The sequence below is a fragment of the Oryza glaberrima genome, chromosome 1 (genome assembly GCF_000147395.1).
Source record: "Oryza glaberrima chromosome 1, OglaRS2, whole genome shotgun sequence".
Classification (NCBI taxonomy): Eukaryota; Viridiplantae; Streptophyta; class Magnoliopsida; order Poales; family Poaceae; genus Oryza; species Oryza glaberrima.
The window spans coordinates 21,307,736-21,323,215 of record NC_068326.1 but is presented as its reverse complement, the minus strand read 5'-3'; the positions used below and the strand labels follow the sequence as shown (position 1 = coordinate 21,323,215).

At 45.4% G+C, this 15,480-nt stretch overlaps 1 protein-coding gene and 1 pseudogene across 1 annotated transcript; one reads left to right on the top strand and one right to left on the bottom strand.

Moving 5' to 3' along the window:
- Positions 1-2,310: 2,310 nt before the first annotated feature.
- LOC127760213 (uncharacterized) lies at positions 2,311-6,733 on the top strand (annotated as a pseudogene).
- A 2,074-nt stretch (positions 6,734-8,807) lies between these two features.
- Positions 8,808-9,946, bottom strand: LOC127779679 (chlorophyll a-b binding protein 2, chloroplastic). Its single transcript, XM_052306539.1, has one exon. The coding sequence runs from the start codon at positions 9,865-9,867 to the stop codon at positions 9,082-9,084; it is 786 nt and encodes a 261-aa protein (XP_052162499.1). The 5' UTR covers positions 9,868-9,946; the 3' UTR covers positions 8,808-9,081.
- Positions 9,947-15,480: the final 5,534 nt, after the last annotated feature.

Sequence of the window (15,480 nt, the reverse complement as noted above, 5' to 3'; positions counted from 1 at the left end):
GTCAATTTGCTGGCATTATGTTGTTCTATGCAATTTATTCTCAACTCTCTTTTCTAGATCAAGATCACTTACTGGCTCTAATCAACCTGAGCCATCTAACGTGTTGCAGCCTTGCCATGTCTTGGAGATAAAACACCTACTGTTGCACCAAAAAAGGCGAAGAGCAAAACAAAGGGAAAGCCATCACGTTCTGGTACTCCTGATAGCCTAGCTATGTGCACAAGGAGCAAAAATAAGAGTCCTGCAATGGGCACTAGGAGCAAAAGAAAGCTTATGGGCTAAATCATATATATGGCTTGCTGATTAGGTTTTATTTTGGTACTGCCATTTCTCTTGTGGAGGCTGCTGGGTTTTGTTGTTGTGATGCCCTGCAAAGTGCTCTAGTCATAGTTGACATCTCATTTCGCTATTGTAAGGATTGCTTTCTCATGAAATGTCCCTGTTATGGACATACTGTTATGGACCTTATGCCATTGTGCTCCTGATGTATGGAATGAAAAGTTGGTTTGGTTCCTGCACTACTGGGTATGGAAATGGAATTGTGTGTGCATGATATGAACTGGTATGTATGGAAAGGATTTTTTTGTATGTCTCTATAGTTATGTATGAAGCTATTGATGCTCTTATTGTACTAGAATCATTTTCTTGTACAGAGGATCCAATTTCTTCTATAGAGGAAACTCATGCATGTTGCTTTTCCTCATCCTATTATTTTTCCTAAACAAAAAGATATATTACATTTTTCAGTACCACAATAAATTTGTTATACACTCATTTAGCCTCAAAATACACATTGTTCAGTCACCATTTGTTTTATTTTTTTCAATCTAGCTGTCGCTCATACGGAAGATACACATTGCTCACCCTATTGCAGAAGGGTATTTTGGACATTTGGAACCACACTTAACTGCCAAATGAAGGAAACCTAACGGGAGGGGCATGGAAGGGATCAAAGCGAAATTTGAGAGGTACAGAGGAGATCAAGTAAAATTCGAGGGCATGGAAGGGATTGGATGAGTTTTCATGGGCACACAAGGGATTTTCTCTTCTAAATAACTATCAGTGTAAGTAGGGTTCTAGTTACACCCCAGTTACATTGTAACTACGCTTTATAAATTGTATATAATTGGGTTTCAAACATAAAAACAATTCTAACTTAGTGATAAATGAGGCGCACTTGTAAAGTCATTCACAGTGTACCTAGGTGTCATTCTCTCTCATCTAGCTAGCTCAAAGATTCCTCTCCACCTAGGCATAGTTCGGAGCCTCGGCTCTTCGTCAGTTCACAACTTTTGGGCCCACAAGAGAAGAGGTGAAGAAGGGAGAGGGAGGGGAGAAGCGTCGATGCCCGCGCCGCCGCCGGAGGGGAGAGGCGGCACCGGAGCCTAGAGGGGAGAGAGGAGAGGCGGCCGCTCGTCGTCGGCGCCGCCAGATCCGCCCCGCCGAGCTCCCGGGAGGCCGCGCTGGCACCTGAGGGGAGAGGCCGTTGTCGGCGCTAGAGGGGAGAGGCAGCCGCTCGTCGCCAGCGCCGCTAGATCCGTCCCGCTGAGCTGTTGGGAGGCCGTGCTGGTACCGGAGAGGAGAGGGGAGAGGCCGCCACCGGCACCGGAGGGGAGAGGCCACCGCTCGTCGCCGGCATCGCTTGCAAATCTCAGCCGCTTGAAGAGCGAGAGAGAGAGAGAGAGAGATGGGAAGGAGCCGAGTAAGGAAGATGAAGAGAGAGACGGGCCTGGGAATTGAAAATGGAGAAAAGTCGTGGCGAGACCGGCCTTAAAAAATTACGCTCCTAAAGTCACGCCTACGCGTGCACGTGCACTGAGGAGAGAGGAGCTTGACTCCTTTTTTCGAGTTTTTCTCCTACGTGGACAAACTTGTTTTTTTGCATTTGTGCGACGCACTGCTGCTGCCCTAAAAGAGGCGGGATCCATTCATACCCCACGCGTGAAGACCTGATATTTTACGCATTATGCCTGCACCAATCTTGGAACAAATCCGGTAGTGGAGAAATTGGACAGATTTATTTGAAAAAGAACGGTCGAAATCCACCGCGCGGGCACGGGGCACGAGACCAACCACGCATTCTAGCGCCACCGAACAAGCTGCAACAGCAGCAGCGTGGCAACGCCACGTGGCTCGTGGGCCCCAGTCCCCCGTACTCACAGTCTCACTGACACGTATGGCCCACGACGCGCAAAAGCGCCAACGTGGGGGGCCCACCCCCAGACGCTGCCGTCACGCGACGACCCCATAATAAAAACATCTCGTTGCCGCCGTCCGCCGCCCCAGAGGCTGCGGCTTCACTAGAGAGAGATGGTGAACGGCGAGCCTCTCTGGCACGGCGTCCGCCATGGCGGCGGCGGCGGCGACGCGAGGCAGAAGCACCACCACCACCAGCTCAGTCACGGCTTCGGCGCCAAGGATGCCTCTGCGTCCTCGCCGTGGTCGTCGTCCGACGGCCTGTGGACCGACGGCCTCGTCTGCGCCTTCGAGTTCGTGCGCGGCGGCGGCGGCGGCGCCCATGGCTTCGTTACCCCGGCCAACTTGTGCCGGAGCAAGTGCTGCTCCTTGCTGCAGTCCAAGGACCTCGCCGTCCAGGACCGCAGGAGATAACTCGCGGCCAGGATCGGAGACAACGGCGACGAGCCGAGGCCGCCGACGGTGGCGCCGGCGGAGAGCTTGTGGGTGCCGATCGGGTGGAGGAGGATCACGCAGCTGGTGGGGATGGTGGGAGGGGACGCCGCGGCGTGGCACGACGACGGGCAGAGCATGAGCCTCATGGAGCACCACGACGGCGGCGGCGACGAGCAGTGCGACGACATCACCGTCGCCGACGTCGCGGCGCCGTACTGGCAGCGGGCGGCGGGGCCCACCTGGTGGTGCCACGTGACGGCGGGGCACCCGGCGGTGGACGCGTGGCTGGCCGCCGCGCGGTGGCTGCACCCGGCGATCTGCGTGGCGCTCAGGGACGAGAGCGTGCTCATCAGTGAGAAGATGAAGCATCTGCTCTACGAGGTGAGCTTTCCCTTACCTTACTTCTCCGCGGCTTTCTACTCCAAATTTTCTACCGAAAGCTAGAAAGAAATCCAGCACTGCACTACCCAAGAGATTGGGTAATTCATCCATTTTCTACTGTTTTATATGTTTAAGGTACCATTTTTTTAGAGGGAAAGCCAAAAGAGGCCCGGCTTTTTGATAGAAAGCACCATGTCTTGGTACTATTTGTATGCAAATCATTATGACTACATATGTTCAACTAGCATGGTGGCCCGTGCAGATTGCGCGGCTAGCATCATTATATTTTCTCTCATATAATATCATATATGTTTTCTTATTATATTATTAAAATATATTACAATGACAACATAATTTTAAATTTTACAATAATTTTACGAAACTACTAATGTGTAATAACTACTCTAGTCTCCTCTTCTAATATTCCTTATTTTCTAATTCTGAATTTCAGCTATTTCTAAATTGTATTTCTATATGAACTCTATTTTTTCTTTTTCTCCGATTAATGTGAGAATTTCTAGGCCATAAGAGCGAACGTGGAGGCTCCTTTTTATTCCGAATTTTAGTTGGTTTTAAATTCCAATATGGACTCTATACTCTACTTCTAATATTCCTTATTTTTTAATTCCAAATTTCTTTTTTTTTCTTAATTGTATTTCTATATGGACTCTATACTCTACTTCTAATATTTCTTATTTTTAATTCCGAATTTCAGTTATTTCCTAATTGTATTTCTATATGGACTCTAGTCTCTCTTCTAATATTCCTTATTTTTTTAATTCCGAATTTCAGTTATTTTCTAATTGTATTTCTATATGGACTCTAGTATTCTCTTCTAATATTCCTTATTTTTTAATTATGAATTTCAACTATTTCTAAAGTGTATTTCTATATGGACTCTAGTCACCTCTTCTAATATTCCTTATTTTTTAATTCCGAATTTCAGCTATTTCTAAATTGTATTTCTATATGGACTCTGTTTTTTTCTTTTTCTCCGATTAATGTCAGAATTTCTAGGGCATGAGAGCGAACGTGGAGGCTCCTTTTTCTATTCCTTTAATTATATAATAGATAGATAGATTTTGAGTCTATTGATGTTCTGTCTAGAATTAAACACTCTTTCGTGCGTAAACGCTTGTAAGCGAATTTGTGTAATAATTGGTTGTAGCAAGTTAAGCAAAGGCATAAAATATATTACATTATCTAAAAATATATGTTCATTTAGATATGTAGGAGACTACGAGTGTCAATGTTTCAGTGTGACTCTACTGCCACTTCTTAGCTTGAATGTCTGAAAGACTGAAACTCTTTGATGATTTCATATGGCCTACTCATTTCGGTGACCCCCGATACGATATTAATTCGGCCGAAATTTTTGAATTTTTCAATTTTTTCATGAATTTGGATAATATTTGTTCAAATTCAATTAAATTTTGTTCAAAATTTCAGAAATTTCGGACCGAAATTTCCGAAATTTCGGGATTTCGGTGACCCCTGATAGAAACCCCTGAACCGATAGAGTGAACCCTGCTCCCATGTACTACATGCACAATTGTGGAATGTCCTGAATTAGTGTGTCTACCTAGATGCAGTATTTATCTAAGCTTACTGTTACTTGGAATATTGTCTGGATTTTCTTCACTTGATAGTGTAGTGGCAAGGGGCATGTGTTTTCAACCCTGAGGTCTCGTGTTCAATCCCCAGCGCACTTACAATTTCTTCTTGAAAAATATTTGGAGGGACGTCTCTCCCTCCTAACCTCGTATCTTTTTTTAACATATTTCAGGTCCCTGTAAGAGTTGCAGGAGGCTTGCTATTTGAACTGTTGGGGCAGTCGGTTGGTGATCCAGCTCGTGACGAAGAAGACATTCCAATTGTGCTCCGTGCTTGGCAAGCTCAAAATTTTCTGATAACTGCACTTCACGTGAAGGGATCTGCACCAAACGTTAACGTCATTGGAGTTACTGAAGTTCAGGTGGTAGCTCATATATATATATTAAGTCGTTTCGCTCAGCAATCTTCCTTCTTTAACCCATTGTCTTGCATGTTTCCCGTGTTGTTTAGGAGCTTCTTTCTGCCTGTGGAAGTACAGGTACAGCTCCTAAAAATATTCAGGAAGTTATAGCACATTTGGCTTCACGGCTTGCCCGATGGGATGACAGGTAAACTCAGAAGTTGTGCAATGAAGTTATAGCACTTATGTTTTCTATACTGTAACTTTATGTTTAAAGCATGATATGTTCAGATTGTGGCGTAAATATGTCTTCGGTGCCGCTGATGAAATAGAACTTAAATTTGTAAACAGGTAAGTTAATACTCATAGTATGTTATACTCTGTTATTCGAAAAAAAAGTACTGCATCCGTTTCACAATGTAAGACTTTCTAGCATTGCTCATATTCACATAGATGTTAATGAATCTAAACACATACATATGTCTAGATTCATTAACATCTAAATGAATGTAGGCAATGCTAGAAAGTTTTACATTGTGAAACGGAGGAAGTAGTACGTTATACTCATCTTCTTTGAATTCCTTTCTTCTGTATATATAACTGCATTAGCGTTTTCAGGCGAAACCAAGAAGATTTGAAACTGCTGTGCATGATATTTAACCAAGACATTAGAAGATTGGCCACTCAGGTATGTGTCCAGACCAAAATAATTCACAGGGACCTGAAATATAGTGAATTCCATGCATTGACTTGAATTACGCATTCTATTTAATTTGACTAGGTTATCAGAGTGAAATGGTCACTGCATGCTAGGGAGGAGATAATTTTTGAGCTGCTGAAGTATCTAGGAGGCAGCACCACAAAATCATTACTTGAAGCGATAAAGAAAGACGCAAGACAAATGATTGAAGAGCAGGAGGCAGTTCGTGGCCGGCTGTTCACCATCCAAGATGTGATGCAGAGCACCCTCCGTGCTTGGTCACAGGTATGAGTTATAAAATGACCTTCTGAATCCTTGTGCATTCTAAATGAACATCAAATCCTTATATCCTACTGAACAAGTGAACAGACAATATGACACTATGAATCTAGTTGTTTAGTGATAGCTGAAGTGTCATGTCTGAAGACTAAACTCTGTTGTTGTGCTACTTAGGAGAAGAGCCTTCGCATTACGCATAACCTGACAATTTTCGGTGGGTGTGGCTTGGTTCTGTCCATCATCGCCGGATTGTTTGGAATCAATGTTGATGGGATACCAGGAGCTGAGAACACTCCCTACGCTTTCGCGCTATTCTCCGCGCTGCTTTTCTTGGTTGGACTCCTGTTGATCATCGTGGGGATAGTCTATTTCGGACTGCAGAAACCGATCAGCGATGAGCAGGTCCAGGTGAGGAAGTTAGAGCTCCAGGAACTGGTCTCGATGTTCCAGCACGAAGCCGAGACACACGCCAGGGTGAAAGAAGGGGTCTTGAGGAGTGACTTGCCTCCCAGAGCTGCCGATCTCATATGTGATGATAATGGTGATTCACGTCTCCTTGTTTGACTGTTGAAGTTGAAATAGCCAATAGGTCTAGCTGCTTTGGGTCTTCAGTTTTTTTCCCTGTTTTTAGCTTCATTTCCGTTTTGCATGGTCGAGCACGATCTGGGCTCTGTCGCCTTCCCGGATCTTGCGCAGTTAAGCCGGACTCTCGTCGCGCGCTTATGTAGGAGTCCATTACATTTTCAGTTGTAATTCCCTTATTAGTAGTCCAATGCAATAATCAGAAAAAGCTGCAGCTTCGCAGCACCAAAAAAACTCGAAGTGTTCCTTTTTTTTTTTTCTTTCTTGCAAAGGTCTCAGAATCTTTGAGTGTTTCTGTCATTGACAGCAGCGACTAACAAGAGTATAACTGAACCTAACTGAATTGCACAAATTGGACATCAACATGAAAAGACAGTGTGATACTACGTGGACAAACTTGTGAACCTCTAAGACCCAACAACAGAATCACTAGAACCAGTTTACAATTCCGAGATAGCCTTCCGTTTCGGGCTCTGGCGGAATGATGGTTTTCACGAAATCCGGTAGAAAGCCGGTAGATTCCGAATAAATTTTATAAATCAAAATTTGAATACAAATTCCCTGAGTTTACCGATAAGCTCGTGAAAACCGGTCGGCTTTGGCGAAATTCCGAGCGAAATCATCGAAATTTGAATCGGTAACTAGAACAATAGGTAATTGATTTTTTTTCCTTTTTTAATTCATTATTCTTTTCTTTCCTACTGTAAATTTCAGAAAATACACGTAATACATCATTTTTTTTTTGAAAATTTATATCCCAATAGATTTTATGAATATCATACTATTTATAAGATTTTGTTTGATTTTTTCTTTTTTATCAATTCAAATTTGAATTTGGATGAAACTCATCGAAATCTCAGACGGCTTCTACTTTCGAGCCTCGTCAAAACCTCGAAATTTCGCGGAATTCGATCGGTTTTCATCGGAATTGTGAACCCTGACGAGAACTTGTACATTTTGAACTTATTTGTAACAAGCTTAATTTTAACCTATATGTATCTTTCCTACTGTTCATATTAAAAAATAAAAATAAAATAAGGATAGCCAAGATTTTTCTTTGAAAACAAAAGGATTACTCATTGTATGGAAGCACGCATCTCCCTGACCTTGTTGTAAAAAAATAACAATAAATAGAAGTATGGCCCAAACCTAGAACTTCTAAAACCATACCACAAAAAATCTGCAACTTATGTCCTTCATGTTTTTCTCATTTGATTTGTTCAGTGTGCAAACTGGGAGGTTTCTTCTCATCTGAAGCTAAAAAATGAGCCAACCCTTCAAGGTTACCACTTGGTTTCCCTTTGCACACCCTGTAGGAGCAAAACAATGAGGTCAGCAGAGCACATCCATCCATCAAACTGTTCTCTCACCATGCAAGGTAACACTGCTGATTTCTTTGATTCATGCAGCCCAAGATAGGAGCGAATGCAGCAGGTTCGTCGCAGCATGCCCAGTTCTGAAGAAGAAACTAGACGGAATGGTACATTTCAGAGCCCTTTTCAGAGGCAGGCAAACGTAACAAGGTGATCTTTCCAAATTATCACGTACGTCGCTGTGGTGTTTTCATCAGACTTTGTATATAAGATAATAGCTAGAACTTTGTTGTAGTACTTCACTACTTCCTTGAGCGATCCCTCTCATGATCATGTGACATTCACATGACCAGAGCCCAGAGAGGTTGATGTAACTTGTAATTTTCCTCCCAATTCACATGGGTATTGAGGTCGATGTAACTGTAACTTTCCAACCACTACAAGTTGGGTGAAACACTGAAACCAGACAGTGCTAAGTTTCTCAGAATTGGCCATATTCTTAGAAAGTTCACAAAGTGTTTTTCAACTATACGTATCTGTCACTGCTAGCTTAGCAGTTGAAATAGAAAGTTCTAGATGAAATTATACCCAAATTTCCTTGTCAATGTAGTGTAATCGCTATCCACCTAATTTATTGTAACCTCAGCAGGAAGCAAATCTTAGCATGATTAGTGTTGCTTCAAGCAAAAATCATCAGATATGATGCATCCAGTGCTTGTAAATTTGAGTGGTAAGATCGTTCAGACTTCACCTAACTACCCTAACTTGTCAACTAAAACTTCCGTAATTTTGGGCTATGAAACTGTAGTGTGTGTATACTATCAATTAATTTTCGTTCAAAATACTAACAGTTAAAGCATGTTCAGGTTAATTTTGATCATTCTATGCTTAATTCAGTTCGTATACTCTTTTGGGAGTAATTTTCTCCTACTAATTATCAGAAGAATTATTATATTAAACAAGCTAATTTTATAATTAATTCACAACACCATATTTCATTGATCAGGTTCAGAACCTGCACAGAAATGCACACTACCGGTACAGATCTCACCCTCTCTCCAATACTCGTACATCCATCCACGCGGTCCACACGAATACGTACATCTATACGGTACACGTACGTCCATCTACTGCACCGCGTACACACACGCACACTCTCCTGCAGAGACGCGCATCGTCGTCAACCAAGCTAGCTTAGCTGAAGGCGATGCGTGGCCATGGCAGCACGGCGGCGGCGGCGCTCACTTGCCGGGGACGAAGTTGGTGGCGTAGGCCCAGGCGTTGTTGTTGACGGGGTCGGCGAGGTGGTCGGCGAGGTTCTCGAGGGGGCCCTTGCCGGTGACGATGGCCTGGACGAAGAAGCCGAACATGGAGAACATGGCGAGGCGGCCGTTCTTGATCTCCTTCACCTTGAGCTCGGCGAAGGCCTCCGGGTCGTCGGCGAGGCCGAGCGGGTCGAAGCTGCCGCCGGGGTAGAGCGGGTCGACGACCTCGCCGAGCGGCCCGCCGGCGATGCGGTACCCCTCGACGGCGCCCATGAGCACCACCTGCACCGCCCAGATCGCCAGGATGCTCTGCGCGTGGATCAGGCTCGGGTTGCCGAGGTAGTCGAGCCCGCCCTCGCTGAAGATCTGCGACCCCGCCTTGAACCACACCGCCTCGCCGAACTTGACGCCGTTGCGGGCGAGGAGCTCCGGGAACACGCAGCCCAGCGCGCCGAGCATCGCCCACCTGGAGTGGATCACCTCCAGCTCCCGGTTCTTGGCGAACGTCTCCGGGTCGGCGGAGAGCCCCGCGGTGTCCCACCCGTAGTCGCCGGGGAACTCGCCGGTCAGGTAGCTCGGCGGCTCGCCGGAGAGCGGGCCGAGGTAGAGCACGCGGTCGGCGCCGTACCACGGGCTCCCCGACGCGGCGGGCTTGGGCTTCGCCGCCGACTTGCGCATGGTGATGCGCCCCTCGCCGAACACCTTCGCGGCGGCCTTGCCGGCCAGCGCCGGGGAGGAGAGGGCCATGGTGGCGGCGGCCATGTCTACCTCGCTTGCTGCTTCAAGTTCAGCTGCTGCTGCTGCTGCTGGGGTGTGTGTGCGTGCTGTGTCATGGCGACGAACACTTGGCGTATTAATACGTGGAGAGGCTTATCTGGTGGCCACTTGGGAAGATTTTTTGCTGGGCTGGGATTGGCTGGATGGGCCGGGATGAGGGTGACGTGGACGATGACGTGGCGGTCGGTGCGGCCCGTGTAGCCGCCTATCGAGAGAATCTTGGGGGTGCCATGTAGGATAGGGCGCGTCCAATCAGGAGTTGCCATTTGGTGTCAAGAAGGGTATGGATGGATGAGATTGGTTTTGGTTTAGCAGACTGGAGAGTAGTGTGCTGTGCTGCTAATTGACGAAAAGCAATCAATGAAGTGTTCTTTTGTGTCGATTCAAACGAGTGGCTCTCGATGGATCTTCACGAGTTACTTACGAGAGAGCGTTTTTATTTTCTTTGTTGCTCTTTTATTTCAAAAAAGTTTAGATTCTTAAAAAATATATTTATGAAAATATTTTGTTATAGAATCCAAAAATACATTGGAATATAGAGTCCGGAAAACCCATTTTATATATTTTTACCATATGGCTATTCACTAACTAGAACAGTACGAGACATTTCATAATATAACGAAACTGAATATGTCTCTTATCTAGATTTGTTGTTTATAATATAATGAATTTGAACATGTCGTATATCCAGATTTGTCGTATGAAATGTCTACTACCCTATGGGATGAAGGGAGTAGTTGTTTTACACAACCTTGAGCTTTTTAAATAGGGCCTATAGCTACTAGCTGTGTTAAATACTTCCTTGGGTAGTAGATAGTACCAAGGAAGACAAATGATTACAGGATAAATTGGCAGGAGAAGCAAGAAGATATCGACAAGGTAAGCTTACTGTTAAAGTAATTCTCGTTTATGTCATCATCCTGGACTCCTAGTTGCCCTAATGTCAGTTTGTTGGAAAGCCTCTCTCCTTACGTTTACGAGAGTGTAATAACTAATGTCCTATGTTTCTAAATGGTTAATATTAATAAAAGTCATGAGTTCTAAAAGAAAAAAAAAAAAGAGCGACCGCGCGCACGCTGGAAGGCACGGTTAACCATTTCACAGCTCGTGACTAAGATCATATTAATGGGATCTCAGAGTCCCATATATTAACAAAATCAACGGGACAAGGCCGAACGTGTTTACAGGCCAGGACGGGGTGAGTCCAGTCCATTTTGGACTCAAAGATGGGCTACAAGCCTACCCTTGTAAGCAATAAGTCCACGTTGACTCCCTCGAATATAGGTCAAGTCTGATTGGTATCCCTCAACGCAATATCAGATATCTTTTTTTTACTGAAAAATAATATCTCAATTATCAAAACCGATGCAAAATAACTCCCCCGGTGGTTTTGAAGGTGATTTTCGTTGAATGGCATCTACATATCGTATTGACTTAGTTTTCGTCATTGACATGGCATTACAATAAAAAAAAATAATGTGTGGAACCCATGGATCAGTGACCACTTCTCCTTTTTCCTCCCCTTTCACCCCACTCTCTCTCGCTGGTCAGGACGATGGCGCGAACCGACAAAACCAAGGTGATGTCGGGCGAAAGAAGAGCCGGAGGCAGCAGCTACATCGTCGGTGAGAGAGGCAATGGCCATGCGTGGCTGGAATCAGCTAGGCGGGAGAGAACAGCGGTGGGGAACTCAGGTCTGACACAGGTGTTGTCGGTCTCGCCCTGGCCACGGCGGGGAGGCGGGAGAGGAAGACAACAGGAAGGACCAGCCGGCGTTGGTTTGGTAGACGAGGAAGACGACGAGGAGGCCAAGGCCAGGGGTGGCGGTAGGCAACAACGAGGAGCCTCAAGATTTCCAAGCAGCAGCGGCAGCGTCAACTTCTCTCTCGCCTCGAAACCAGCTCGCTCACCATCTCCCCAATGTTGCGACGGCCGCACTCGCTGACTCCCGTCTCGCTCTCTGTCTCCCCTCCCTCGAGCTTACGCAACAGCGGTAGAGGGGAGCACGCTGACGAAGATGACGGAGCGGGATACGACGGGGCGGGGGACACCATGGGATCACCCGGAGGAAGGACTCGGCAAGAAAGGCAGCGGTTGTGGGAGTGGGGGCACGCAGGGCTCGAGAAACGCGAGCTTCAGCTCCAGGTCAACTAGGGAGTGCTTCAATTGCGTGGTCTCCTCCAACGCCTTGTCCCGCTCTGTGCGCATCACTGCTACGAGCCGTCATGATAGGTTGTGACATCTTGGTCCAGGGCTTAATAGAATTAATAGAATACTCATACCAACAAGTTGCAACTTTGTCTGGAGCAATTTCAGGATAGGTGACCGACCAGGAAATTCTTTCTGGGTGCATATGAGTGAGGACAAGGTGTGCAAAAAAGACCTTGTATTGGTCTGTGAGGGCATCTATATCCAAGAAAAACTGCCAGTTGTAAGTGAGCCCGGCTTGGGAGAGGCGGGACGTTAAATAATAGTATCAGAGCCTACTCTCGCAGTTTCACGGGTGCGTGTTGGTATGTGAGGGTAGTCTATGTCCAAGAAAAGCTGCCAAATGAAAGTGGGTCCAGCCTAGAAGAGGCGGGACGTTACATAATGGTATCAGAGCCGACTCTCACGGTTTCACGGGCGCGTGTGTCGCAATTGCACAGGCATGGTGCGCATGGCTGGTGTGGACTCGAAGTGGTAACACAGCATGGTACATGCGCTGGCACTAAACATATGGACGTGGCCAAGAGGGGACGTTCCTAGCTTGGGGTTGACTGACGACGTCGATCTCTTAAGGGGGTAAGGATGTGATGGCTTAATTGCAACATCTTTTTTAGAAGCCGATCTCCAAAGAAATATAAGGATAAGCGTGCTTGGCCTGGAGCAATTTTGGGATGGATGACCGATCGGGAAATTCTTTCCGGTGCACACTAGTGAGGACAAAATGTGCAGAAAAGACTTGTGTTGCGTGCGAAGACGCTACTTGAAGCGGCAGCCAGAGTAGGAAGTAAGTCGTGGAGTCCGCTACGCCGCCACCCCCTCCTCCACCTCGGTTCGGGCACCCCTGTTCTCTCCACTTCGACTCCTCATGTCATTCCCTCGCAGGCATCGTAGGCATCATTCCCTTGCACCGGTCTCCCTTGCCATAGTCGTTGCCGAGCTCCTCCCCCTTGTCACCCTGTTCTCTCCACTCCGGTCTCCCTTGCCATAGTCGTTGCCGAGCTCCTCCCCCTTGTCACCCTGTTCTCTCCACTTCGACTCCTCATCGTCTCCATGTCGTAGTCGCTGCCGAGCTCCTCCCCCTTGTCACCCTGTTCTCTCCGGTTCAACAAGCTACGTAAGTGAAAATCGCCTTGAAAACAGTTAAGGGAGTTATTATGTACCGGTTTTAATAGTCGTAGTATTAATATATCTAGTAATTCCCCCTTTAGGGCCCCTTTGAATTGTAGGAGTGAAAAAACAGAGGAATAGGAAAAACACAGGATTCTGACAGGAACACAATTGTAAAACAGAGGATTGCAAAACATAGAAAAAACACAGGAATGGCCGTTTGATTAGACCACAGGAAAACGCAGGAATCAGATGAGAGAAATGGACTCAGAGGAAATGTTCAAAGAGGTTAGACCTCTTGCTAACTTTCCTCCAAAATATACATAGTATTACCCATTCCATAGGAATTTTAAAGGATTCGATAGGATTCAATCCTTTATTTCAAAGGTCTTCATATGATTTTTTTTTCATAGGATTGAAATCCTCCAAAATTTCTATATTTTTCATACAAATCAAAGGGGACCTTAAAAATCCTAAACTGGTCAAGGGCCCAATGACATTTTTTTCCTCTTCACTTCTAACTGTTCTTACTTGGCGATGCGCTCTCAGTTCATTATGGCAACGATTAGAGTACGCTGAACATGGATAATGTTGTTCTGAAAAAAACTTGGATTATATTACACAGATCTAGTTTACAAGATGAACCGTGCGGGGTATCTATCTTGTTAAGAATGAGAGCTAAACATGGCAAACTAACTGTGCTAGAATACTAGAAAAAATGTTGGAACTGAATATGAAGGAAATTGATTCCTATAAGGAAAATAGATAAGTGCATTTCCATTATTTAGCAATTTACAAGAGGGCCGGATTTCCATTATTATAACTGCGCTTCACGTGAAAGGATCTACACCAAACGTTAACGTCATAGGAGTTACTGAAGTTCAGGTGGTAGCTCGTATTAAGGCCAGGTTTAGTTTCCAAAATTTTTTGTTTTGGGTGTCACTTCGGATATACTGACACACATTTGAAGTATTAAACGTTGTCTAATAACAAAATAAATTATAGATTCTGCCAGAAAACTACGAGACGAATTTATTATGCCTAATTAATCCGTCGTTAGCAAATGTTTACTGTAGCACAGCATTGTCAAATCATAGAGCAATTAAGCTTAAAAGATTCGTCTCACAAATTAGTCATAATATGTGCGATTAGTTATTTTTTAGCCTATATTTAATACTTCATGCATGTGTTTAAACGTTCGATGTGACATGGTGAAAAAATTTAGGGTGGGATCTAAACCCGTGATCCGGTGACGAGGGGAGCAACACGGTTGTTTCCATGGCCTTTTCTGTGAAATCATTGTGATGATTAACATTTTGTGATGAATAATTGGCTTTGCAAATGATTTAATCAATAAAAAGATACGTGAATGTTGGTGTGAGTGCGTGTGACTAATGTGGGTCAGGTTGTTATATTTGTATCCAGAAACGATTGTTTTGTCTGATTATGTGCATGTGACTTAAGGTCAGCCTTGGTCAATGCTGAGGACCGGAACTATGCTTAGGGAGGAGTAGAGGTCTAGTGCGGTCGGGATACCATGTGAGAAGGTGACTAGAGTCAGAATTCTTGAAGAACAAATTTGGTCAACGGTGGGGGTCAGGATTAGACTCAGAGAGGAGTTGAGGTCCAGACGGTTAAGAATACCAAGTGACGAAGTTGGATACAATATGGCACATGGTGGAGAGACACCGTATAGGAGATATCTTCGTAACGGGCTTCACGTGGTATGTGTGTAAGCGTCGGTGTTCGCGAAGGGAGTTGAAAGAAAATTGGAGAGGAGTATATGATACTACAGTACGGCGAGCTACTGTAGCATGCATATATGTATGTGTACTGTGGCGAGCAATGCGTGGTGATGGCTGTTTTGGGAGCAGCAGCTGCACGTGTGCTGCAGCAGCAAAGGCTCGGTTGGTGGGCAAAGCCGAGTCGGCCCAGGAAGCAGCAGGGAACGGCCCACGCGGGTGGCCGGCTCCGAGGCGGATGTGTCCGATGCCGCGAAGGACGAAGGAAATCGAGTGCCGTGGAGTCCGACTGGGATCGTGGCCGGTTGAGCCTGCAGTTTTATATGTGGATTTAGATATTGAAGATTGAGTGCCAGAGCAACTAGGAGTTCTACTCCTACTTTTTTAGGAGGTTTTGGGTATATAAATAGATGAGGGGTTGAGGTTCAAAGAAATTGACTTTTCTGGGAGTGAAAAGTTAGGGTTTATACTTGAGGTTTCAATCCTAGCTTGTGAGTTGAGAGAGGAGTGCTTTAGGTGCAATAAAGTTGATATACTTTCA